This window comes from Melanostigma gelatinosum, assembly GCF_949748355.1.
Source record: "Melanostigma gelatinosum genome assembly, chromosome: 11".
Taxonomy (NCBI): domain Eukaryota; kingdom Metazoa; phylum Chordata; class Actinopteri; order Perciformes; family Zoarcidae; genus Melanostigma; species Melanostigma gelatinosum.
In genome coordinates this window covers 1,650,509-1,675,937 of record NC_136644.1, presented here as the reverse complement: position 1 = coordinate 1,675,937, position 25,429 = coordinate 1,650,509, and the positions used below count along the sequence as shown (strand labels likewise).

The 25,429-nt window shown below is 45.6% G+C and overlaps 2 protein-coding genes across 2 annotated transcripts; both read left to right on the top strand.

The window, feature by feature from the left end:
* Positions 1-336: 336 nt before the first annotated feature.
* Positions 337-22,572, top strand: abcc6a (ATP-binding cassette, sub-family C (CFTR/MRP), member 6a). The gene is made up of 31 exons (XM_079277984.1): positions 337-448; positions 3,020-3,196; positions 3,382-3,507; positions 7,542-7,679; positions 9,757-9,879; positions 10,961-11,022; positions 11,147-11,278; positions 12,008-12,217; positions 13,447-13,624; positions 13,824-13,985; positions 14,081-14,173; positions 14,675-14,878; positions 15,011-15,157; positions 15,293-15,380; positions 15,923-15,992; positions 16,084-16,210; positions 16,307-16,483; positions 16,584-16,751; positions 16,924-17,107; positions 17,246-17,330; positions 17,418-17,535; positions 17,705-17,912; positions 18,022-18,332; positions 18,618-18,817; positions 19,014-19,140; positions 19,391-19,492; positions 19,599-19,745; positions 19,848-20,006; positions 20,162-20,328; positions 20,487-20,681; positions 21,172-22,572. The coding sequence occupies exons 1-31, from the start codon at positions 407-409 to the stop codon at positions 21,278-21,280; spliced, it is 4,536 nt and encodes a 1,511-aa protein (XP_079134110.1). The 5' UTR covers positions 337-406; the 3' UTR covers positions 21,281-22,572.
* A 148-nt stretch (positions 22,573-22,720) lies between these two features.
* Positions 22,721-24,476, top strand: cep20 (centrosomal protein 20). The gene is made up of 4 exons (XM_079278538.1): positions 22,721-22,777; positions 23,123-23,320; positions 23,482-23,566; positions 24,009-24,476. Exons 1-4 carry the CDS (start codon positions 22,750-22,752, stop codon positions 24,136-24,138), a joined length of 441 nt encoding a protein of 146 aa, XP_079134664.1. The 5' UTR covers positions 22,721-22,749; the 3' UTR covers positions 24,139-24,476.
* Positions 24,477-25,429: the final 953 nt, after the last annotated feature.

Here is a 25,429-nt window from a genome sequence, read left to right as displayed (position 1 = left end):
ACAGCGAGGCAGACAGAAACAGAGTTTCATTGAGAGAAGCTGTTTCATTAAAGGAGAGGAAAAGTCACGCAGACACACACACACACACACACTAATAAACATAGCAAATGCCAAACAGACAGGCAGGAACCAGCTAACCCCACGTTCTACCACCATTAGCCAGAGAGGAAAAGTCTCAACTTTTTCTCCCCACATCACACACACACACACACACACACACACACACACACTGGTGCTGAGCGCGTGAGGAGGAGCAGCGTGAGGAGCAGCGTGAGGAGCAGCGTGAGGAGCAGCCTGAGGAGCAGCCTGAGGAGCAGCGTGAGGAGCAGCAGGAGGAGCAGCAGGAGGAGCAGGGCTGATCAACCCCAACAAGTGGAGCCTCAGGAGGGAAGGAGCAAGCGAGTGGATGGATGCATTTTGCAGACTCAGCGGCCTGGACCCTCTGTGGGTGAGTGTGTGACGTGTTCACCTGTAATATTTGCGTCAAGCAAGTTTCTTTTGTCACTAAATTCAAGCTCATTTGTAATAAGCCAATGTTGATGAGTAAAAGTTAGTTGTTGTCTTTCGGAGCCTGCATTATGAGCACCAACTGTTGTTTATGTAACTTTAGATGCATAACACAAAATAACACTGACTCCTGGTTACTGATTGGTGATTTTGGGCTGATTTGTAATTTTGGGCTGTACAAAACAAATTGAATTGAATTGAATTGAACCTGCCTAATCCTCACCAGTTAGTGATTGAAGCTATTAGCATTAGCCACATTAGCATTTTGTTCTTGTATCATTGGCCAACTATCAACAAATGCTGCTCATTCGACAGGTTTTTAGTGTCCATTACTAAATAATAGAATGAAAAATAATAAGCCTGTGTGTAGCAGAGAAAGGGTGTACGTAGAAATCGAAACTAAGGGACGTCTGAATGGGAAAACTTCCCTTATTGCGTAACAGAACTGCGTTTACCGTCACTCTGCTCTGTGATTCAGCACAATGAGATGCTGAGAGGTGATGCAACACAACGAGTGAGCTGCTGTTGTTGGAAAGGCTTTCTAGTCTTGTACATCCACATTCTGAATCCTCGAAAGAAGAAGGATGGAGCTGTCAGCCATCCAGCTGGAATGCCAAAATGATTCAATGCACTCGCTCCCAACTTGCCTCTTTCCCCCTCTCCCTCTCTCTCCCTCTCTCTCCCTCGCTCTCCCTCTGCGTCTCTGTTTCTCATTACGGCTCTTTCTCTATTTTTGCTCTTGCAAAACCTCAAAACAATGGCCATCAAACTATGTTGAGCAAGCGAAAGTATAACGATTGTCTTGTGCAGCTCTCTTTGCCACGAACGTTCAGAGCACAGATGTGACGTCCTCCTTCACACGACATCAATCACAATGCATAGAAGATGTTTAAACAGATGTTTTGTCTCATGTTGGCTGCAAAGTACTTTCAGTTATTAACGAGTAATCGTCCTTTCACATACTTTTGGAACAGCGTCATTGCTCACTCATTGGTCACATGACTTGATTCTTTTTGAATCAAGCCATCTTGTAACTTGAGAAACGGGTTCAAGTTCAGGTGAGACTATTAGGGAAGCGATCAATGCCGTCTCAAAATTCCAGTGTCCTCAATTCAGACACCACATACTCACCGTAGGTGCATAATGATGTTTTGCTCACAAGACAGAGCAAGATTTCATTTATTTAACTCATTATTAGCCGCTGAATTTGTGAGGATGTGAAGAGTGGCATTCAGCAGGTTTGCAGCGCAGCTGAAGTCTCTACGACTTTCACATCTCTGTGCTTGTCAGGTAAAAATAGACATAAGCTGGTGGCATCTACTGCTCCCACCACAGAAATAGGCTGAGTGCTGAGCAAAATGCACAAGAAAGTGCTTGGAGAGGGTTTGACAAGTTGAATTTCTGACATGAAAGTGTTCATCGCCTGCCACTGACCGCAGGAGTCAGAAGGGTCTGTGAAAGCAGCCGCCCACACACTGCCTCTCAAGAGATTTATCACTTGAAGGATTTTGGTACATCAGTGCTCACAGAGACCACTGGGATACAAATGGTGTGTTCATCACCACCACCGCCGATATAAAGATTTAGCTGTGTGGAAATTGTTGTAACCCTGATGCAGGCAAAGAGTTTCACCTCTGATTTTCACAGTTACCATCAGGCCATGAGTCAGACTCTTCAGGCTCCAAAGGTGGGAAACGGTGGCAATTGATGGTAAACTTGAATGAATCACTGTTCATGCTGAGACACGGCGCTCTCCCAGAGCAGCAAAGCTACCAAAGTGCGTCTCACCTGACGTGGTTCACCAGCAGGGCTGCGTTACATAATCAAGCTGCAGCTGCCACCAATTGTGGCCTCTCTTCCTCATCCCAGTTGGGAGTCTACCAGCAGGGCCAGACTACTCCGCCATGCTGGAAGCTGTGAACCGCTTCCTGTGGTGACTCCGCAGGGCAGCCTCGTTAGCACAGCCAGACACCGTGCCCCTCATTAGGCCAGTGAAGTGATAAACAAGGGAAGCAAGACAACAACAGGCCACTTAGCCGCTGGTACTTTCGTTTGTTGGAGACAACCCATCTTGCCTCTGCTGCTGTTACACAATCTCAAACCTTTGGCACACCTCCTCTGCATGGACTTTTACTATTTATAGGCTTCATTATTGGTATAATCCTTGACCTCACATTTGAATGTGTTGACAGCTTATATTGTCCTCCTGGAATTAGGAAACAAGCCAGAGACGTGGTCGGGAAAAAAGCCACAAACTGACTCAGCTTTTTAGCAAAAGACGGCCCCTTCCAACTCACACACTGGCAGGATTGGGCAAAGACACAGTATGTTGTTGACTTGCTGTGGTTTCCCTCTGTGCTGCCCTGATGGATGAGGTCTGAGGTCTGAACTCTCTGGACTCGGCTCTCATGAATTCTATCTGTCAGATGATGGATCACATCTCACAGTTTGACTTATAGGTGCATTCTGTTGATCTAAACTTCTGGCTTTATTACTTTCTCTTTGTTTGTAGGACTGGAACCGTACGTGGTACACAGCCAACCCAGACCTGACCCAGTGTTTCCAGAACACAGTACTGGTGTGGGTGCCCTGTATCTATCTGTGGTTGTTGGCGCCTTTCTACTGCCTTCACCTCTACTGCCATGACTCCGGACACATTCGAATGTCCTGCCTCTGCACCGCCAAGATGGTGAGACTTCACACAGACTTTGGCCAGCCGTCAGTTTATTGCCCAAGGGTTTTCACTTGATTGCAAATAGATACAAAAGCAAAATTCTATTGATTTTCCTCAACATAAAACCCAATAAATATACTGGCAAATTTGACAACAAAGTTTTTCCATTCAGTTTTGTACTACTCTCCTGTCCTGCTCAGGTGTTGGGTTTCCTGCTGGCCTCCTTTGGCTTTGTGGAGTTCTTCTACATCCTGCTGGAGAGGAGCCAGGAGATCCAGGAACACATGGTCTTCCTACTCAGCCCCATCATACGCAGCATGACTTTGGTAAATACCGATTCTACTCTAGTGTTCACCCACACGTTTACACCTGTCCAAACAGGCAATTATCTGACTGAAGTCATTTTCATTTTAGGATTTTTTGTGCCGTAAAAGCGAAGGTCCTTCTTCTAACATTGCCTGATCAGTGCATCAAGGGTGGATGAGCAGCATCCTGCAAAGTCTTGAATCTATAAATCAAGGCCCATCTTACGATGGGTAATGGCTGAAAGGAGCAGTGTGTAGGATTTACTGCATCTAGCAGTGAGGTTGCAAAGAACTGAATGCCTCTCCACTAGCCCCGCCCTAAAGCATCCCCTGCTTTATGGTCTGTGTGACTCTAAATGGACCTTAATGTACTAAATGAACATCATGCTGTATTGAAGAAGACTTGAAACTAGAGATTGAGACATAAACTCATGTTTACAATGTTTACTGAGGGAATAAATCAAGAGAGAAGTAGAGTCATTTTCTCATAGACTTCTATACAACCAGAGGAGTTTTTGCAACTACAGGTATCTGCCTCTGATGGCCATTGAGAGAATGCACGTTTAAGGCACTTCCACAATGACTGTGTGCATGATTGTGCATTCGTTTCAGAGAATACGAGTGCACCCATGATGTGTGTGTATGGAAAACGCTGTGCAACTGACCTGACATCCCTCCAGTGTTGCTCTGGGTAACAGAAGTTTTGGGAATATTTTAGCTTGTGTCTTGTTGGCTCGCATGTCGATGTGCAGCAATGAAAGGATATATAGCCTTTGGACAGTTTGTTGGCCAGACGCTGAGGTGCAGAGATGCATGACGAGGTTTAGATTCATAGTGTTGCAGGCAATGCAAACATTACAGCACCATGTAAACGCCGCCAGTATTTGACCACCACTCATCAGGGTGCAGAGTACATGTGTCGTGACATCATCTGCTGTTTGATGTACGTATGTGCAAAGTTTCAATCCAATGAAAAATGTGCTTGGTAGGTGCTGTGCCAAGCACCCATGATGCTCTCCGGTTCCGTTTCTAAAAGTATTCTTCCTACTTCTGAGTTGCACGTTCATACGTTATACGTTGTTGAGTGGACCGTACACTCCAGAGAAAGTTCTCCTTTAAATGAGACACACTTTTAAATCACACGAGGTCTCACGTGTGTCTCTTTGTGTCATACGTTTTGTTTATTTGTGGCTGTATTTCGTCATACAAATGTGCATACAAACCCAAAATGCTTCAGATGTTTTAGAGACTGTTCCCCACACCACTGCCGCTGCAGGACGAACTTAGTCATAAACCGTTACGATTGACTCACTTGTGAACTCCGCGTGGACAGTCAGCCCTCGTCCACTCAAAGTGATTGAATCACGTTTTTCGTTGATGCTCTTCTAATCATGTAGTTTCATATGAATGAGTTGTTCAGTGGTGCCGGTGCTTTGACTCATCATGCACGTTAATCAAGCTCATTTGAATCTCTTCAAACCTTTTTGTTCATCTTTAAAAAACACAAAACCACCGAATACAACGGTGATGAAACACCGTAGCCTCTGTTAAACCTGATTACACAGAAGGGTTCAGACTTTACAGGCTAGGCTACAGGTGTGTCCTTCTTTGAGCGCCATTGTTCTGACCAAGACTGTATTTAAGGTGCAACGTGTTTGTTCCAGTGCAGAAAAAAGAAAAGATGAAGCACAACACATTCATTCACCTTACCTTGGAACAAGGACCTGAGGTTTTCAACAAACAAAACCATACCCAAAATCTATAGTGCGCATTCATTTGCTCAGGTCTACGGAGAAACAGCGCTAACAACTCAACTGTTTAGATCCAAATCAGTGCAAGACCTGTGCAGATTTACGCAGTCTGGATGAGAGCTTTAATCTTTGTCTTCTCTCCTTTCAAACATCTTGAATCAAACTATAACCCCAGAACAGTGTTGATAGAAGATACGGGCTGGTGTGCAATTAGAGAAATGTTTTCAGTGGCGTTTGTTGATAAAACGACGCTGAATGTTTCTCAGAACATTGATCCCACTCATTGTCTGCAGATTTTAAATGATGCTCCACTGATGAGTAGGCTCAAAAGAAGAAGATGAGTGCAGCTGACAACATGGGTGGCATGGGAAGTTTAAAATGCTGTTTGTCCCGAAAAGGAGTGATGTAACATTTACAAGGCAGTAGAGTAAGGGTGCTGAGCCCAGTGAGCTGTATAGGTTTACTCACAAAGCTTCCTCTCTCTGCAGCCTCACACAGGTCCTGCACAGTCTCCAAGTCAGACAGCCTTGCCCACCTGTGGTGTTTTCAGACTCCTGAGTCAATAGCAGCACGTGTTCGGGTAGAAATACACTGAGATGTCTCTTGTATCGAGGGATCGAGTTCAAAAAAGATCATTTATTTTGAGAATATAATTTATCAGGCCAAGGGGACTGACAACAACAAGCATCTACTAAATCTAATGAAGAGCTCGTCACCAATCTGTAAATCTACCCGCCAGTCCTATCGCTATCACAGGATATTATGTTCTTGATGCTGATTGTAGCCACCCACCACCACCCGTTCCCCGGTACCGGCCTGGAACACTGTGCTCTTGTTGCTCGGAGCAGCTTGTTCCCTGTATGTAACAGTTCTCAGCCCACAAATCGTGCTCACTAATGATGAACAGCACTCACATCACACAGAATATAATCAGCAATACCGTGACGTGAAGGTCCTATTCCTTCCCCAGCGCTGCACACTTCCCATGTAATTATAAGGTGATGGACTTAGTTCCACCCACTGACTTCTACAAACAGATGGCTGATGGTTTTGAGCAATATGGCAAGTCAGAGCGGAAGGCTAGGAATAGCACGGTCCTTGCCCTCAGATGCTGACCCGAGGTCAGCTTTATGATTCCTCTACTTATGCTAAGGTTTGGATTTAGGCTGATGCAGCCTCAACCTCTTCAGGACTTAAAGTACCAGCAGTCGGGGACATGAAGTTCTTACCATGGGCTTGGTGCTGCTGACCGACATACTGGGAGATGTAGATATACAGTACCATAGAAAACTTCAACACTTCAACACGTTAGGAACATATATTTAGCTTGTAAAAACACACAGACGAAGTTAGTGACTAGCTGGTGAACAGAGCAGAGCATTTAGCTGCTAGAGAGCTCAGTGGCACAAACAGGACTCAGCTCCTCATTTATCATTAGAATAACTGGAATCGGTACATTTTCCAAGCACATCGACGTTCTCAGAGGTCGTGGACGTTCACGTGCTCTCAGTTGGCCGGTTGTCTCTGTGTTTGCATTCCCTCTTCAGTTGTGCTTTCGGCTCCAACGTGCAGTCAGGTGGACTCTAAATTCCCCATCGGTATGATTGTTGTCTCTCTGTATTCCTCCTTCAATAGACTGGCAAGTATCAAGTGTGCAGGGAAAATGAATGAACGCAAGAAGAAAGAATCAGTGTGTCACGCAGCACGTTAATGAAAAGCCTGCATGTTGTTTATATCTACCAGAGCACATGAGGATCTTCACCCTCTCACGATCACCACCCAGACATCTGTGCACTTTAGGAAAGTGTGTGCAGGGCATGTAGCATGCCATGGATTCATTTCTTTGGAGGCGGAAGTCAGCCAGAAACCATCTGTGGCTACGACCAGGGAAATCCCAGAATCCCAAGTTCTTTCTCAAAACCACCATCGGCTGCATTAGATCGGAGTGAATCTAATGTCAGCCTCCCTGTTGAGAAGGCTGGCAGTGACATCGGCACCTAATACGGGAGAGAAAGGGCTTCATTACAGCTCAGGAAGAGGTTCTACGCATGCAGAGCAACTTAGACAATAGTTTGGTTTGAAGTAGAACTAGCAGGTGACTTAAAAGATAATGCTCATTGGTTGGTAAATAACTTCCAAAAAGGTATTTCATCATGTTTTCTTGTCCTTGTCGAGTGGCTCCAGACTGTTTTTTGAGATTTGAGTGTTCTCCAAGCTCGGGGATTGTTTCCTCTCCTGTGCTGTGAGACCCCCACATGTGGATTCTTCGATAAAGTCTCTCTGTCTCTCTTTGTCTCTCTCTAGATCTTGGCCTTATGCATCATCCAGTTGGAAAGAATAAGAGGCTGTCGCTCCTCTGTCTTCCTCTTCCTGTTCTGGGTCTTGGCCGTGGTCTGTTCCCTGGTGCCTCTAAGAGCGAAGATCCAGCTGGCCATGGACGAGGTATTTCTTCAGACAATTGATGAATACGAAATAACATCGCACAGTGTCCTAACACATGATGCTGCATCCAAAATGCTCTATATTGACAATAAGGAATAATTCAGAGCCAAAGTAAGTGTTTGTCAGGTTCGAACGCAGTGAACTTGCAGCGTGAAAACACCATGCAGGGATATCTAATCAGGTCCTCTCCTACCCACAGTCTAGACACAAGCCTCCAGCAGCATAGCTTGAGATATACCCTGTGTCAGCAAAGAGTTCCTGTTTTATCCCCCAATTTCAACCAAGGTAGCCGAAGTTAACCAAGTGTTGGAGGATGACACTGCCAATTCTGGTCAAGCCTGTGTGTGTTTAAGTTTTCCTTTTCTTCCTGTGCCTCGCGTCAGACACTGCAATCATTGTTGTATGGGGTGCGTTTCTATTTCAGCGCACACAGCCGTAGGGCAGTCGCATTTGCATTTCTATAAAAACACACAAACACACACATATCCATATTTCTGTTTTATCGGCCTCAGTGTGACATTCCCACACTGCTTGGCGGAGAGTAATGATGGCCCTCGGATAAATGCTGGTGAGACGCGGCAGTCCAGGGTCAGACTAGAGGAACGTCAGCGCTGTGTTTATGGGCCTGCACTGCTGTAAACACAGCCAGATGGAAATCTATGCATCCGCACATAATGCGATGCCATTTAGAATTCAGACACAGATGTTTTCATTTCATTCAACCACACGCGTGCACATGGATGCACATGTGACCATCTAAATATTTCTCCCTCATATCGTATGTCTCTACATTTTGAATAACCAAATTCATATGGTGCTGCTCAGAAGGTCTTGAGTCTTTTGCTTGGTCATGAGAGTGAACGGTAGGTAGGCTACCATGGCTACAGGTAGACTGAGGTGAAATGGTTGCAGAAGATACAGTCAAAGTTGGACTGGAGATAATTAACTACATAAACGGACAGACGTCTAATGAGATGATGCAGGGGCTCTTCATTACACCCTAAAAACAAAGGAAGTTATCGTTGCCTTTCACTCAAAAGCTAATACCTCCTGCTGCATAGATAGGAATCGTTGGACATTTAAAAAAATGGAACGACGATAAAAGTTGCGTCGCACAGCTGAGCAGTGTTTCCCGGTCTCCCGCGTTAACTCACATTAAATATTGTACTGACACATTTTGTGAATATTTATGAAGAAAGTGTCTCGTTCAGTCTGCAGCGCTGATGGCTGGAGTTGACTGAGTTCATGTTTGTCGGCCATTCTTAGTCGCCTGATCTACATTTTTGCCACCCACTCTCCGACCATCCTGACCCTGTTTTTCACTGTGTGGCCGGAACCATTTGGACCCTTCATATCTCCTTTCTGGGCACAGCACCACACTTTTCAGAGAAAGCTGTTTCTACTGTTTACCATGGCTCTGACTTTCATGCACAGCCGTTGCACATTGCACCGCCTGGCCCAGTAGTGAACAATGCATCTGCCAAACCCCACAATTTCTTTACGTCAGGAATAACAAGTGAGTCCTACATTTCACAAAAGTCTCTGAGCGGTTAATATCGCAGCTGCTCCCTTGATTGACTGTAAGGGTGCTGGTTTGAAACCACAATCTCCCTATTTACAGATACGGGCTCTTAGCGTGACTGGGAAGCAGCTCTAACTATCACTTAATTTATATAAAGTACATTAAAGACTGGCTTTACGGTCCAAAATACTCTTTATTGTGTCTGTGATCTTGGTGTGTAAACCATCTCTCTGCTGTACAGTGTGTTAGCATGGGGAAAGCAATGTGTTGTCCAGCCACAGTGGAGATAAATGCCAGGATGTTGTGTGATATGTTGAGCAATGTTGAGCAATGTTGACATGAGATGAAACCCGTATGTCTTGAAATGTTGTTTTTCTTTGGCATGTGCACGGCCACAAAGACAATTAATTGCTTCCTTAGCTTGAAATAGAAGTCAAACTTACAAAAACGTGTCTGGAACAGCTTAACACAAATAAACTGAAGGAAGTCAGTTAAAAGACTGGTGTTGTTCAGCCCTGTAGCAGCCGCCTTCATCTGTGCTTTCCTATTCCACAGGGCATTGCCTCAGACATTGTACGATACCTCGCCTTCTTCTCCTACTTCACAATCCAATTGGCCCAGCTCCTCCTGTGCTGTTTTGCTGACCAGCCTCCGGAGGGAAAAACTGTCTCGGAAAAGGTAGGCAGAGGAGAATGTATCCCACTTCCGTCAAAAACGTCCACTCCGATCCAAGACACAGGAAAGAAAACGCCCGAGCAGTCAACTGTTGTTGTCAAGACATTTTTCCCTTTTGGAGGAAATGTGATTCACCTCCCTCCCTCCCTCCTTCCACTCTCACTTCACCGCTTTGTCTTTCTATGAGGAGAGTGTTAATATGTGTGTGTGTTTCTCGTTGTTCTCCTGCATACCATCACCGCGACTCACTCACTCCAGCGTTGGATAACATCAGGACCGCTGCATCAGGCATTACTTAATGCAGATCTCACTATCCCATCAAACATGAGCCTGATGGCACTAAAGCTCCAAATAGCAAGTGGATTTCTGACAGCTGACAGGTTAATGAAAATGAACTTCTAATCAATCAAACAGACGTGTGACGTAACATTTCCCCGGTGATAAACAATCAAAATAGCTGGAAAAGTCCCTCGGAAGCCCTCGGCCGGTGGTGAAGAGGCTGAGGGGGCAGAAGCTGCAGTCTGGCGTGGAGGACACGCCAAGGATGGGTGTGTCCTCCTCGTCTTCCTCCACCTTCTCCTCCTCTCCGCCCCACGCTCTGGTTAGAGTTACTCACAGGAAGAGAGGAAGAGCGAGAGCGCTGGTAATGAAGTGAGCAAACACCCCGGTGCGGGGGTGGCAGGGCGCAGAGATGCCATAAAGAATGCGCGAGAGGACAAACTTGCTGTGCTTCTGCGTGTGTGTGTGTGTGTGTGTGTGTGTGTGTGTGTGTGTGTGTGTGTGTGTGTGTGTGTCCACTTGTTGGAAAGTTTGTGATTAGACATTTCCGTTCCTTCTGAGCGAGACCTCAAAATGTCATCTCCCACCCACTGAACTCTATTTATTGCTGTGGGAGTTCATGGCCTCTGCTCCCCACAATGGACCACCTGACTGTACACACGTTAGCGTTCTCAAACACACTCCTCACAACTGCACCATTCAACCATCAATCGACGGCCTCTGTGAAACTGTGTCTCGAAAGCCTTAACGTGGTGAGAGCTCTACTGCGAAAACAACACTGATTCCGGTCTTTAATCTGTTGCAGAATCCCTGTCCCGTGAAAGACGCCTCTTTCCTGTCAAAGATTCTCTTCTGGTGGTTCACTGGGTAAGATGGTTCTTCAAACCCCCTCATTTTTTGGCTTTGGCTGACTCACTACAGCGACAGTTTGTAGTTGTTTACAACAATATGTGTTCTGTTGACGATGATCTGTGTGAATCATCCTCCTCAGGCTTGTTGTGAAAGGATATCGCACCCCGCTGGCAGCAGAGGACTTGTGGACCCTGAGGGAGGAAGACACGTCGCGCAAGATAATCTCTGAGCTGGAGGAGGACTGGACAGATGAATGTGCCGAACTTCAAAAGTGAGAACGCCTTCTAATTTGAGTCTGATGGTTTGGAGGGATACCCCGGCAATTTGGTATTTGGCTTTCATAAAGTTGACAGACTCTAAAAAGACAGAATCAATTTTAAGAGTTTACAACCGTTTAAACTGCTCTGTGAGGCTGTACACAGGGTCAGCTGTGCTTAACATGCTAACATGCTCACAATGACAGTGCTAGCATTAAATAGTCTTTCATGCATACAATCTGTCCCTTTTAATGAGTGCTGTGATTGTCAATCTTCTCTGTGCTTTAGCTAGTAGTTGTAGAATGTACAAGACATGCACGTGTCCTGCACAAAGAATCAATTCCATTTTATTGCAACGTGGCCAAACGTCAGCATGGTGCCGGTTGAGTTAATGACCCAAGCAGAGCACGACTTAGCCATGATTGCGGTAAATTTGAATTCAGGACGTCTCATCACCGAGGCGTCCAAAGCGGTCCCTCGAGGACACAGAGCAAGAACCTCGTGTCAAAGCTTTTTAACACGGTCCAGTGCTTTGAAGATCCCTCGTTCAATCCAGTAATTATGTCAGTGAATAATGCTTTTTTACTGCTGGCGAATTCTTGAGTCCATCAGTGATGGTACGAAAAACAACAGGTTTCTTTTTACAGTCAGTTTTACATGAAAGACTTGAAAGGTGCCAGCATCATTGGGGCACCTCTGACACAGATCAGTCTGTAACTGCGTGCGTTCTCTCGCTCTGACAGGCAGCAGAAGGCCTTAGCGTCGGGCGTGGCACTGGGGAGCAGCAGACTGCAAGACCAGGCTCAGCTCCTCAGGAAGCTGCAGAAGGAGCAGAGCTCCGGCTTCTTCCTGCTCAGGACGATGGCGCGCAAGTTCGGCCCGTACTTTCTGACTGGTACCCTGTGTATCATATTCCACGATGCCTTCATGTTCGCCATCCCCCAGGTGCTCAGGTAAGACTTCTAGGAAGAGTTTCCTGAAACCTGAATCTGCTCTCACAATGAGTGCAATCTGGCAACAAAAACGAATAGCTGTTGTGTGATTTGCCAATGTTTGTAGATATTAGCTTTCTCTCGACCCAGTAGCACCAAGCTCAGGGTTATTTGGTTCATAGTGCAAAGAGTACCAAAAATAACAAGATAAACCACAAATGTTTGTGTTCTTCTGCATGAAGATGATCGCATTGAAGACCAAGAAGTTGTCAATGAAATTGCTCATAAGAAGAAGTGACCATGTCGTTATATTTGGAAGAAGATGTTGTTGTTATTGAGTTTGTCAAATATAGCTTTCTCAGGGCTCGAAGTCCCACAAACCAAATGGCATTGCGTTCGCTGTATTAAGGAAAGCTGCAGCCAATATTTCCAAACCTCAGCTCAGGCTGAAATTACCTGGATGGCCTGCAGGACGGGCCAGAGTAAAAATAGGCTTTATTGTGGTTTTGGGGGATAATTGTCCAATTTAGGGATTTAAGTGGAAGCGATTACATTTTCCTGGTATAATTTGAAGAAACGTTGGTTAAGCGGATACTGCAGTCCACATATATGGATATACTTTACTGTAGAAACAGCTCCTTGGTTAACACCTCGGCTATCACCTTCATTGTCCTGTTTTCAATGATTTGTGACTCAAACAACAACAGAAGCTGCAGCAATGTAAACAGGTTACCGCTGACCCACCACCCGCCGCACCGTCCCACGAGCCAGACTGGAATGTTGTTGATGCACAGAATCAGTGGAAGTGTTAATTATGGTCACAGAGCTGTGAGCGGATAAAGTAGACGAGACCACAGCCCTCTGTTCTCCAGTGAGGAGCACAGGCCGGGGGGGAGGAGGCTCTCAATGGCAGCAATGCTGTCGGACCACAGTAAGGGAACCGCTGGCCAAGTGTGAGGGCAGCTCGGCCACAAGCTGAGCGCTGTTGTGCAACCCGAGCTACTTTGTGCGCACCAGCAGCCGCAGCCGCAGCAGCAGCACTAACGGCCACCGGTTTAAGGCACACAATGAAGGTCACATAATACCACATTGGATTTAAAAAAAGGGATGTTGACGGAGTAAAAACCTGTCTGTGTCTGCTATGATTGGTTTTCATTCACTGCGTTTCAGGGAAAACCATAAACAGAGTTTTTGATTTGACTTACATGCACTTAAAAACTGAACCTCCTGATTAATCTCCTCCTCCGCAGTCTTCTGCTGGACTTCATGAGAGACGAAGATGCTCCGCTGTGGAAAGGCTACTTCTACGCCGCTCTCATGTTCCTGCTGTCCTGTCTCCAGTCCCTCTTCAGCCATCAGTACATGTACACGTGCTTCACAGTGGGAATGAGGGTGAAGACGGCTGTCATGGGCTTGGTTTACAGGAAGGTGGGTACCTGACATGTAGCCGCTAACCTCGAGACGCCACATAAATGACCTTTTAAATGGCAAAAACAACAGCCGTCTCTCCTTCCAGACAGGAAAACAGAGTGAGATGAAATGAATGTCTGAGATCTTTACGAGGGTGTTCATTTATACTGGACGACTGAGGGCTAAAATGTCTTTGTCTCTTTTGTCGTCAATCCAGTCTTTGGTGATAAACAGCTCAGCCAGGAGGACCTGCACCGTGGGCGAGATTGTGAATCTGGTGTCGGCAGACACTCAGAAGCTCATGGACTTTGTGGTGTACTTCAACGCTGTCTGGTTGGCTCCTATTGAAATCTCTCTTTGTCTCTTCTTCCTCTGGCAGGTATGTCCAAATGTTTTCACGATGCCACTCATTCATGCACAGCTGCATTTCAACTGAGAGGCCCTTGACACCGTTTCATTCTTTGTTTTATTCAGCATCTCGGCCCATCGGCTTTGGCAGGAATCGCCACCGTCATTCTCATTTTCCCCCTCAACGGATTCATAGCAAAGAAAAGAAGCAAGCTACAGGTAGAAGCAGCAACAGGGATCCTGCACTCTTTCGCTCCAGTGGCACTGACATCTGGCATGTTAGGTCAGCGATGCCACAGCTGGTTTAGTGGCTGAAGAGCCGCGTGGGTGGTTGGCCTGGATGGTACATTCTCTCCTGTCCTTTTGATGTCTGCCCCATATAACCTGCTTGAAAAACAATGAAAGGAAAGGGTGGGCAGTAAGAGGACATCATTTTTCATTTCTTTGGAAAAACAACAGACGGCTTCTGTACATTTGGTTGCCAATTTAATCGAACTTAGTCTTGAATGCAGTGACCACATTCCAGGCCCTTTGTTGTGTCCTTGTCATAAAAATCACTAAAATGAATTTAACAAGTGATATGATGTTCAGGAAAACTGCTGGAGTTGTAACGAGCGCAGACAAACCCATGTTCACAAATGCATGTATTTGCTTTTGCAGCTTTGGATAGTTTCATTGTTTCCACGACAAAACGTAAAAAGCTCTTTGTCTGGTCAACAGGAGGTCCAAATGAAGTTCATGGACGGACGCATCAGACTGATGAACGAGATCCTGAATGGAATAAAGATCTTGAAGTTCTACGCCTGGGAGAAGGCCTTCCTGGAGCAGGTTCTGGGCCACAGAGAAAAAGAGCTCAAAGCCCTGAAGAAATCGCAGATCCTTTATTCCATCTCCATTGCATCCTTCAACTCCTCTTCTTTCCTGGTAAGAGCACGGAACTAAAAGGAGCTACTAATGAAAAGGGTACATACAGATATATACAAATGGTGTCTCTAAAGATCCCCCATCACACAGCCTGTGCCTGTGTATGTAACATTTAATCTCTTTTTCCCTAAGATTGCCTTCTCCATGTTCGGAGTCTACGTGACGCTCGATGACAGGAACGTCCTGGATGCACAGAAGGTTTTTGTCTCAATGGCACTGATCAACATCCTGAAGACCCCACTCAGCCAGCTTCCATTCGCTATCAGCACGACTATGCAGGTGGGTGACATTGTGAGGTCATACCTGTGATTGTGTTGAGATGGTTTTTTCCATCCATGGTGCCTGATAAGGTATATTTGGATGGTACCATGTGATGGATACAGCTCAGTTAACTAACCACTGTTTCTGTTTCAGGCTATGGTTTCACTGAGACGTCTGGGAAAGTACCTGTGCTCAGAGGAGCTGAAGGGGGACAATGTCTCAAAGGCCCCATCGAGTTCTGGTAAGAACCCCACCCATGTATCGACTGGCACACCAAACGAATAAACTACGGTTTAACTTCACCAATTTCCCTATACTGCCTTAACTCATAGGCTGTCATAATCAATATGAACAGCCCGCAGGCTTTGGTTGTTTATATCTGTGGAGTTCCACAACCTTGTATGGATCACGTGCACTGTCACTTCCTGGGTCCCTGGCTAACTGGCAGACAGGGTAATGATAGGATGTTCCCATTTTGTGGTTGAACGTAAATCACAGCATGAATTCAGACGTATGATTCATTGAGAAAGAAAAAAGAGAACCACTGCAGTCCTGTCTGTAATCTGTCAACACTTCCTAAAACAGCTTGTGAAGAAGCAGCAGCTCTATAATTTGCATGATGAAGCTAATTCACTTGTAATTACTCCCAGCCTGCACTCTGACGAAAAGACTTCAAGGGGCATTTTTGATTTGAAAGTTTGTTTGTGGCTCAGGTTGAAGGAACAGGCTTCAGCGTTTATTGCAGGTTTCATTCATTTTACTCAACCTTTCTTTCTTGTTCAGATGGGGAAGACGTGGCGATCGAAAACGGGACTTTCAGCTGGTCTGCTGAGGGCCCTCCGTGTCTGAAAAGGTATGAGTTATGAAAATAATGAAAATAAAATGTACTAAATCTACATAAAAAACAAAGAGACTTACAGAGCAATGTGTTTCTTTGTTGACAGGATCAGTATCCATGTGCCACGAGGTTCCCTCGTCGCTGTGGTCGGACACGTGGGCAGTGGAAAGTCCTCTCTGTTGTCCGCCATGCTTGGTGAAACAGAGAAAAGAAGCGGCCGTGTCACTGTTAAGGTATTGAGCTTGTGTACCACATGAACGTTTTCTTGTTATTTGTGGGTTTCATTTAATTAATACTGACAGTCTCTCTTTTGACATGTGTCTTCACAGGGCTCGGTGGCGTACGTGCCCCAGCAGGCCTGGATCCAGAACGCCACAGTCCAAGACAACATCTTATTTGGCTGTGAGAAACTGAAGACTTGGTACCACCGAGTGCTGGAGGCCTGCGCACTGCTGCCTGACCTGGAAATCCTACCTGCTGGAGATGCTACAGAAATTGGAGAAAAGGTATTGAAATGGAGAAATGGAAATGATGTGTTTCGGGGGTTTTATTTATCTCCGAATCCTTTGAGTCGATCTAAACTTTGGAATCGTTGTGTCCCTGCAGGGTTTGAACCTCTCAGGTGGGCAGAAGCAGAGGGTGAGCCTGGCCAGGGCTGTCTACAGAAAGGCTGATGTGTACCTCATGGATGATCCTCTGTCTGCTGTTGATGCACATGTGGGCCAACACATCTTTGACAAAGTCATCGGACCAAAAGGAGTCCTTAGAGACAAGGTAATACATGCAACAAAACCAAAATGCTAAAACATGGTTTTACACTTCCTTAAACCACTTACAGGCACGTGGCATGCGCTATTGTTCATCATAATACGGAAACCACGACTTTGCTGACACTTTTGGTTTGAAACCTCAATGAAGTATTGGATTGTGCTTACACGCTATACAGACCCGCATCTTAGTGACCCACGGGATGAGCTTCCTGCCACAGGCTGACCTCATCCTCGTCCTAGGAGATGGAGAAATCACAGAGAGTGGCTCCTACCAGGAGCTCCTAAGCCGCCACGGCGCCTTTGCTGAGTTCATTCACACATTTGCCAGCACAGAGCGAAAAGAGTGCGCCATACAGAGAGGTGAGAAACATTCTGTTGAAAGATGACCGTATAAATAAAAGTCAGCGTGTGCAGAAAGGAGGACTTCTATGTAACAGACATCAGTCTAAAGATGAATGATCCCAATTTAAAACCCACAAAAATGTCCCTTTCTTGAAGCTGGTTCCAGGAGGTCCAATGCTCGCCTCAGCATGGTGGACTTCATGCCATTCTCCAGAGACCTGTCACAGGAGCAGCTCATTGGGTGTGTAAACAAACGTGTAAATTGCAAATTTGTGACAAAGATGTTTGGCATCCCAAGCCTGACCTCTGGCCTCTCCGTGTCCTGCAGGGGTGACACCACGAATACCAACCTGCAGAATATGGAGCCCGTGTCTGAAACAGACCAGGAACAGGTACCAGAGGACTTGGGCAAGCTAACTGAGGCTGACAAGGCCCGCACTGGAAGGGTAAGTCTGAAAACGGCTTTTGACTTCACCTCCATTGGTGTGAAATTGGGCATAAGTGGCCCAGAAATAAGTTATTGCAAGATGAATGAACATAAAACATAAAATAATTGATGTAATGACCATCTAAGTCCTTGAGATTGACGGTACATTTCGTGTTGTTCTACATCAGGTGCGGTTGGCGATGTACAAGAAGTACTTCAAGACCATCGGCTTGGCCATCATCATTCCCATCGTCTTCCTGTACGCTTTTCAGCAGGGCGCCTCGTTGGCCTACAACTACTGGCTGAGCGTGTGGGCTGACGACCCGATTGTTAACGGCACCCAGATCGACACAGACCTGAAACTGACCGTGTTTGGAGCGCTTGGCTTTGTGCAAGGTCAGTGAGAGAGCTCTAGGAGTCCTCACGGCTCAAGCTAATGAAGAGTCGATGCCGGTTTGTTGACGTTCGACTCTGACGCGATCAAACATCTTTCCCCTCTCTTCAGGTATTGCCATCTTTGGTACGACTGTCGCCATCTCCATCTGCGGCATCATCGCCTCTCGCCACTTGCACATGGACCTGCTGATCAACGTGCTGCGTTCTCCGATGTCTTTCTTTGAGGTCACGCCCAGCGGCAACCTACTCAACCGCTTTGCCAAAGAGATCGACGCCATCGACTGCATGGTCCCCGACGGCTTGAAGATGATGCTGAGCTACGTCTTCAAACTCGTGGAGGTCTGCATCATTGTGCTGATTGCGATGCCATTTGCAGCCGTGATCATCCTGCCACTCGCTTTCCTGTACGCCTTTGTCCAGGTACATCTCCCGTCAACATTTCAACTCACCACAAATTACTTTTTTTCTTTGAGAGTTTTATGTTCAAGGCGGCTCAGCGAGAGCTGGGTTCCATTACAGTGTATTATTGGAAAGCTCCGGGCTCCAAAACCAACCTGCTGATTTTGCCATTCACTTGTGTTTTGTTCCCCCACGTGCTGACATAGATGTTACACATGTTCACTCTGAATTATGGGAAAGCCCTCAGTGCTCCCTCTTGTTTTCACCCATTAAACTTGTGTTTTACTTTTCCACTGTGGGCTACAGAGCTTCTACGTCGCCACATCCTGTCAGCTGCGGAGGCTGGAAGCCGTGAGCCGATCGCCCATCTACACCCACTTCAACGAGACGGTGCAGGGCGCCAGCGTGATCCGGGCCTTTGGCGAGCAGTCCAGGTTCATTCTGCAGGCTAATAAGAGGGTCGACTTCAATCAGACCTCCTACTTCCCTCGATTTGTGGCCACCCGGTGAGATGATGTGATGATTATAATGTGCATCGCTCAGTTACAGTTCATGAGGGTCAGTGTTGACTCAAAGCAGCAACAGTTGCTGCGATCGCTTTATGTTACATGGTTGCACAAAATGACTTCTGGCGTCAGTAATAAGGACACATTTTGGTAGTTGTCTGCCCACAGCCGAGCTAAATGAATATTACATCCACAGGTGGCTGGCAGTCAATCTGGAGTTTGTCGGTAATGGTGTGGTCTTAGCTGCTGCCGTTCTCTCTGTGATGGGAAAAGGCACCCTGAGCCCAGGCATGGTGGGTTTGGCGGTGTCACACTCCCTCCAGGTAAGAGGCTCTGCCAACAGACACGCTGACACACATTCTCACACTGCAGTTCTGGAGGTTTCCCAATACCCGACTTATTAACGTCAAAGACAGCCAACTTCACACACACAGCATTGTGGGACTGCAATTGGAGGTTAAACTGGAGAAAGTGGAATATAAATGCATTGCTTTGCTCAATTGGCAAATGCATTTTTCAGCACAGGAAAGAATACGATGTGAAGTGAACCTCGGTGTGTTGGATGTTTTGCAGGTGACTGGAATCCTGAGTTGGATTGTGAGGTCCTGGACTGATGTGGAAAACAACATTGTGTCTGTGGAGAGGGTCAACGAGTATGCTGATACCGCTAAAGAGGTTCGTGTTCCCTCCACACCCACACAAACAAAACACTGAATCCAACACTGCACAACACAAAGGCTTTTCTTCTTCTCTCCTCACCCTTTCTCATCGTCTCATTCAGGCGAGTTGGAGTATTGAAGGCAGCTCCTTGCCCCTGGCCTGGCCCCAGAGAGGCACCATTGAGTTCCAGGACTACGGGCTGCAGTACCGTAAAGGACTCGAGTTGGCTCTGAAGGGCATCACCTTACAAATCCACGAAAGAGAGAGGGTGAGTCATCTCGTGGGATGAAAACATTTTCACCCATCTTGGATGGTTTAAATTGCTTGAATTATGTTCTACGTACATTCTGACTAAAAAGCTGTTTTTCAGGTTGGAATTGTGGGTCGGACGGGAGCGGGGAAGTCCTCACTTGCCCTGGGAATCTTCAGGATCTTGGAGGCAGCAAAGGGAAAGATCTTTATAGACGGAGTCAACATCGCCGACGTCGGACTCCATGACCTCAGATCACGCATTACTATCATTCCTCAGGTGCGACAGTAATAACAGAATCCGGGCCTTGGCTTTCATCATATAAACTGTTTGCATGAGCTGCAATCCGTATCCAAGCCATTCTAGATTATAATAATTGTGTTGCCAGTCTGGACCGTGTGGCGATGAATAACATCTGCCGTCCTGTCTCCCAGGACCCCGTGCTGTTCTCAGGCTCCCTCCGAATGAACCTCGACCCGTTTGACATCTACACAGATGAGGAGGTGTGGAGGTCACTGGAGCTCGCTCATCTCAAAAACTTTGTCTCGAATCTGCCTGACAAACTCAACCACGAATGCTCAGAGGGAGGAGAAAACCTCAGGTATACAGATACGACTCACTGAACTATATATCAACCACTCCCCGTTGGTTTGCTAGTCAGTAAACACACTTTACTACAGCGATATCCGCACAAAGTGTCATGAAACATACCGGACAGAATCTGATATGTGATTCGATCCCTCTCCTTTGTCTGTGCAGTCTGGGTCAGCGCCAGCTCGTGTGTCTGGCCAGAGCCTTGCTGAGAAAAACCAAGATCCTGGTTTTGGACGAGGCGACTGCTGCTGTGGACCTCGAGACAGACACGCTCATCCAGTCCACGATTCGCACACAGTTTGCAGACTGCACCGTCCTGACCGTTGCTCACCGCCTTAACACCATCATGGACTACACCAGGTACATTATAATCGACTGAGTGGTCGATATTTTGGGGTATTTAGTGGACTGACAGAAAACTAATCAATGATAAATTGGATTATTAATCAGTCATTTTAAGAAGTTTTCAAGTAAAATACCAAATATTTGATGGTTACAGCTTCTCCGACGGGATTTACTGCTTTGATGTTTTTCATATCACTGTAACTTAAATACATTTGGACTTTTTTTTACTGTTGGTCAGACAGAGTAAGCAATGTAAGGCATAACTTTGGACTCTGGGCACATGTGACAGTTTATAAACAAAATGATGAATGAAAGTTAAGTTAAATTAAGACATTCATTCTTAATTGCAGCCCTACAACCCACATTAACCGTATACTAATCACAGTTATAGGCCTAGACAACCCAAAACCCACAGCTTTACTACACATGTAACTGTTAGATCAGGTGTAAAAACATAAACGCTGGATCTAAAAGACATCTTCCTCCTTGTTTTGCCGCTTCGCAGAGTGATCGTCATGGACAGAGGCCAAATTTCAGAGATGGACTCTCCAGCCAACCTGATCGCACAGCGGGGACAGTTCTACCGAATGTGCCGGGAAGCCGGGCTGGTCTAAGTCTTCAATGGGCTTCGTACTACGGAGCCGGTGTCCAGGTGTATACAGATGTGGCATCTTATTTCTGCGGCTCTGCAGCACACGTAAAATCGTGCTGTTCCATCCAAGCTTTGTGAGCTCGAAGCTGCTCTCCACGAGGGCATTGGCAAAGAATCTCAAGAGCAGCTGCTGACGCAGTCCTTATATGTTGGTTTTTAACACACAGACATGCGGTCCTAAAGACATTATTAACCTCCGATGATGAACATTCAGAAGAAAGCTACAGTGGATTGTTGAGAGTCTCCAAGCTATAAATATTGTATATCGAGTAGTGGAGTCAGTTCATTCAATGTAGAGATTAAACCCGGAGCTACAAGCTAAGACCATATCAAATCTTAAGGATTTACATTCTCTTCTTGAATGGGAGCGATAGTATTTTTGTAGTTTTGTAAGTGTTATAAAGCACATGCTATATTTTCTGATGTTGTCTCAGGCTTCAACGATGTTTACTCGTTTGTTTGTTTTTTAGCCTTGTATACCAAGAAAGAGGCAATTTTGTAATTGTAAACTGATAGAAGGCTATTTCCTCTTCTTGCCCCAGAAACTGGGACAGGAAATACTCTGACACACTAACCTTCAAAAGGTTCACCACGGCAAACGCAGAGGAAGAGAGGTTTTAACTGCCTTCAACATCTGAGCTGGAATTTTTATATGTCAGGGAAAAGAGGAAAACATTGAAGTGAGCCAAGACATAAGCAATCGCCCAACTATGTTGTGGCTGTTGTTTATTTCTGTCAAAGTAAACACAGAAAGAAAGTCAACAGAGACCTTGCTGGTCGGATTCAACCTGACGTCGGTCGTGAAAACCACCATGAATGAAGAGAATGCCTCTTCAAAACAACAGTGATGAATCTCTGTGTGATTGTCACTCTGCCTCCACCACACAACTCAGGCCATATACAGAGGAGCATTGTTCTTATGGTGCTGACATGACAGACTGTAAATAGTCCACGTTGACCTGTCGTCTCAATTCAAAGAAAGAACCCGATGAACTTTTTAAAGAGAAGAGGCATTCACTGTTTTTGTCTTACTGGTTTAGACAATATATTGTAAGAGGAATCCTATTCATGTCATATGACATTGTATTATATTTATACTTCTTATAACAAGCTTGTTCATTGTTTCCAATTTTTACTGTTAATATACTGTCTTGTTCCATACATCATGCTGAATCATAACGTTTTAATTGAGTGTACAATGTCTTCATGCTTGAATTCATGTCCTTGCAAATGAGTGTTTGGGGAAAATATCAATAAACGGGGGAAGTAAATCTGTTTTACAACCTTATTACCCTGATGAGGAACACGCACGGCAGACCGGATGTGACGTTTGGGCGTCTCAGTTAGTCGCAGTTACACATCCCCGCCACTAGATGGCAGACGCGTATGTTATGAACGGTGGCAGACAGACGGTTGTTTACACTTCTTGCAATGGCGACCGTCACTGAACTGAAGTGTGGTAAGCGCTCTCTGTCATTTGTCTGTAACGTTACTTATTATATTGTTAACTGGAATAGATACACGACACGTCATTTTACTGCACCTGTAAGTCAAATTGTTTGTTAGCTCTGGTGAGCTAACGTTAGCTTGACTACACCAGCTCGTTTGTATCAGTCTCCATTCAAAAACCCAACAACTGCTAAGCGAGCCTGTTGTCCGCACTTTGACACTATAAAGTGACCCAATGTTATAACACGACCTCTGTGCCATTCACACACAGCTAGCCAACTTCTAACACTAGCGTTAACCAGGTGTACGGTACGTTTGGCCTCGCAGATGATAACGTAATCCCGTCATGTCTCAGCCGTGAGGGACACGCTGGAGTCCCGTGGTGTGCTGGGCCAGCTGAAGGCTCGTATCCGGGCAGAGGTGTTCAGCGCCCTGGATGACCAGCGTGAAGCTCGTCCGCCGCTGTCCCACGAGAACCTGCTCATCAACGAGCTCATCCGGGAGTACCTGGAGTTCAACCAGTACCGACACACCGCGTCCGTGCTGACAGCAGGTGGGCGGAAGAGATGAAAGTCACAGCACAGCTGGTGTTTCTTTACAAACTGTGCAGAGGAAGGCTTAATGCAAAAGCAGCAGATTAAAGACTCTTATTTAAATCAGTGACGATAGAGCAAAGTGCACAACCACTACACTCAGCTGCGTTTGTGTTCTCAGAATCAGGCCAACCTGATGTTGCCTTGGACAGACAGTTCTTGGCGAATGAGCTGAAAGTCACAGAGGGTGCGAGCTCCAAGTCTGTGTAAGTGCTGAACTCTCTCTGGGGGGATGGTCAGTTATGTCATAACCAACATGTTGACAACTGTCAATAATGTCAGCGTGTCCCCACCATTGCTTTGGAAAGCTTGGCACATTTGATGCACCAGAGATTGCAGTCTGACTTGTGTCACTTATATGTGTTTCTTATATATATATATATATATATATATATATATATATATATATATATATATATATATATATATATATATATATATATATATATATATATATATATTTTTTTTTTTTTTTTTTTTTTTATATGAAAAAAGATTGTAATAATTACTGATAAGTCTTTTGGACAGAGAGAGTACCACTGTAACCACAATGACCTGGGTTTTATGGCCCAGGACTTTACTCTGCCTGTGCTAAAAAATAAAAAATGTTTACTACAACTTACATTTTCTTCACATTTCCTCTTCCAGACCTCTCCTCTATGGCTTGATGTGCCACTTCGTGAGCAGCAGTGATGCTGGTGGGAAGGTGTTTCTGCGGGGGGCCTCTGTGCCAGCTGCTGCTCCTGCCAGCAGCACTGGACCTGGACCTGATGCCTAACAGTTGATGCCCCTAGTAGTGTCACAGGAGGGACTAGAACGAAGCCTTTACGGACTCTTTAAGTGACAGAATCTTCTTGTTCATAGTGTTTCACCGTATTTCCACCTGAGTGTAACAGACGGGCGTTACAGCGTGGACTATAGGACGCTGATACAGATGCTCAAACTCTTTGTGTTGATTCGTGCCAATGATCCCAGATGGCCTTTTTGTTTGGCTTTGAATATCTGGTCATGGTGCTGCTTGCATTGATCCACGTTTCTCATTGTCTTGAGATGACGTTCCGTGATGTCTTCTCTATTTTAATTCACAAATGTTTTATACTTTCATATTGTGTCTTTGTTGTCTAAAATTAAATGTTTTATATTTATTTGCTTCATTGAATCACAACATTTGTGTCAGTGCTATTTAATTGGCTACCACACGGTGGCGGCTTCTCCTAAAACAAGGATGAAGGTTGCTGTTGCTGAAGCCTCGCAGCCTCTCTATGTGGCAATTCAATTCAATTTATTTTTGTATAGCCCAAAATCACAAATTACAAATTAGCCTCAGAGGGCTTTACAATATACGAGAAACCACAAATACTCCGGGGAAGAAGTAAAGTTAGTAATGAGCATCAATGGGACATCAATGCAGACAGACGGAGGTGAAGAAGAGGAGAGAGTTGCTCAGTGTAGGAAGTCCCTCTGTAGTTTTTGCCGATACCAGTTTGTCCATGGGCCGGTCCAAGGCAAGCCAGAGCCAGCCCTAACTATAAGCACTATCAAAGAGGAAAGTCTTAATCTACTCTTACATGTGGTGAGTGTGTCTGCCCCCCGGACTGAAACGGGAAGCTGGTTCCACAGAAGAGGAGCTTGATAACTGAAGGCTCTGGCTCCCGTCCTACTTTTTAAGACTCTAGGAACCACAAGTAACCCTGAATCACTGGATCAACTCTCTAGTAGGGCAGTATGGTACTATAAGCTCTTTAAGATATGATGGAGCCTGACCAGTTCGGGCTTTGTAGGTCAGTAAAAGGATTTTAAATTCTGTTCTAGATTTTACAGGGAGCCAGTGCAGAGAAGCTCATCCAGGAGTAATATGATCTCTCCTCTTAGTTCTTGTTAGTACACGAGCTGCAGCATTCTGGATCAGCTGGAGAGATTTAAGAGACTTATTAGAGCAGCCTGAAAATAAGGAATTGCAATAATCTAGTCTAGAGGTAACAAATGCATGAACTAATGTCTCTGCATCGCTTTGAGACAGGATGTGCCTGATTTTTGTAATATTACGTAGGTGAAAAAAGGCAGTCCTA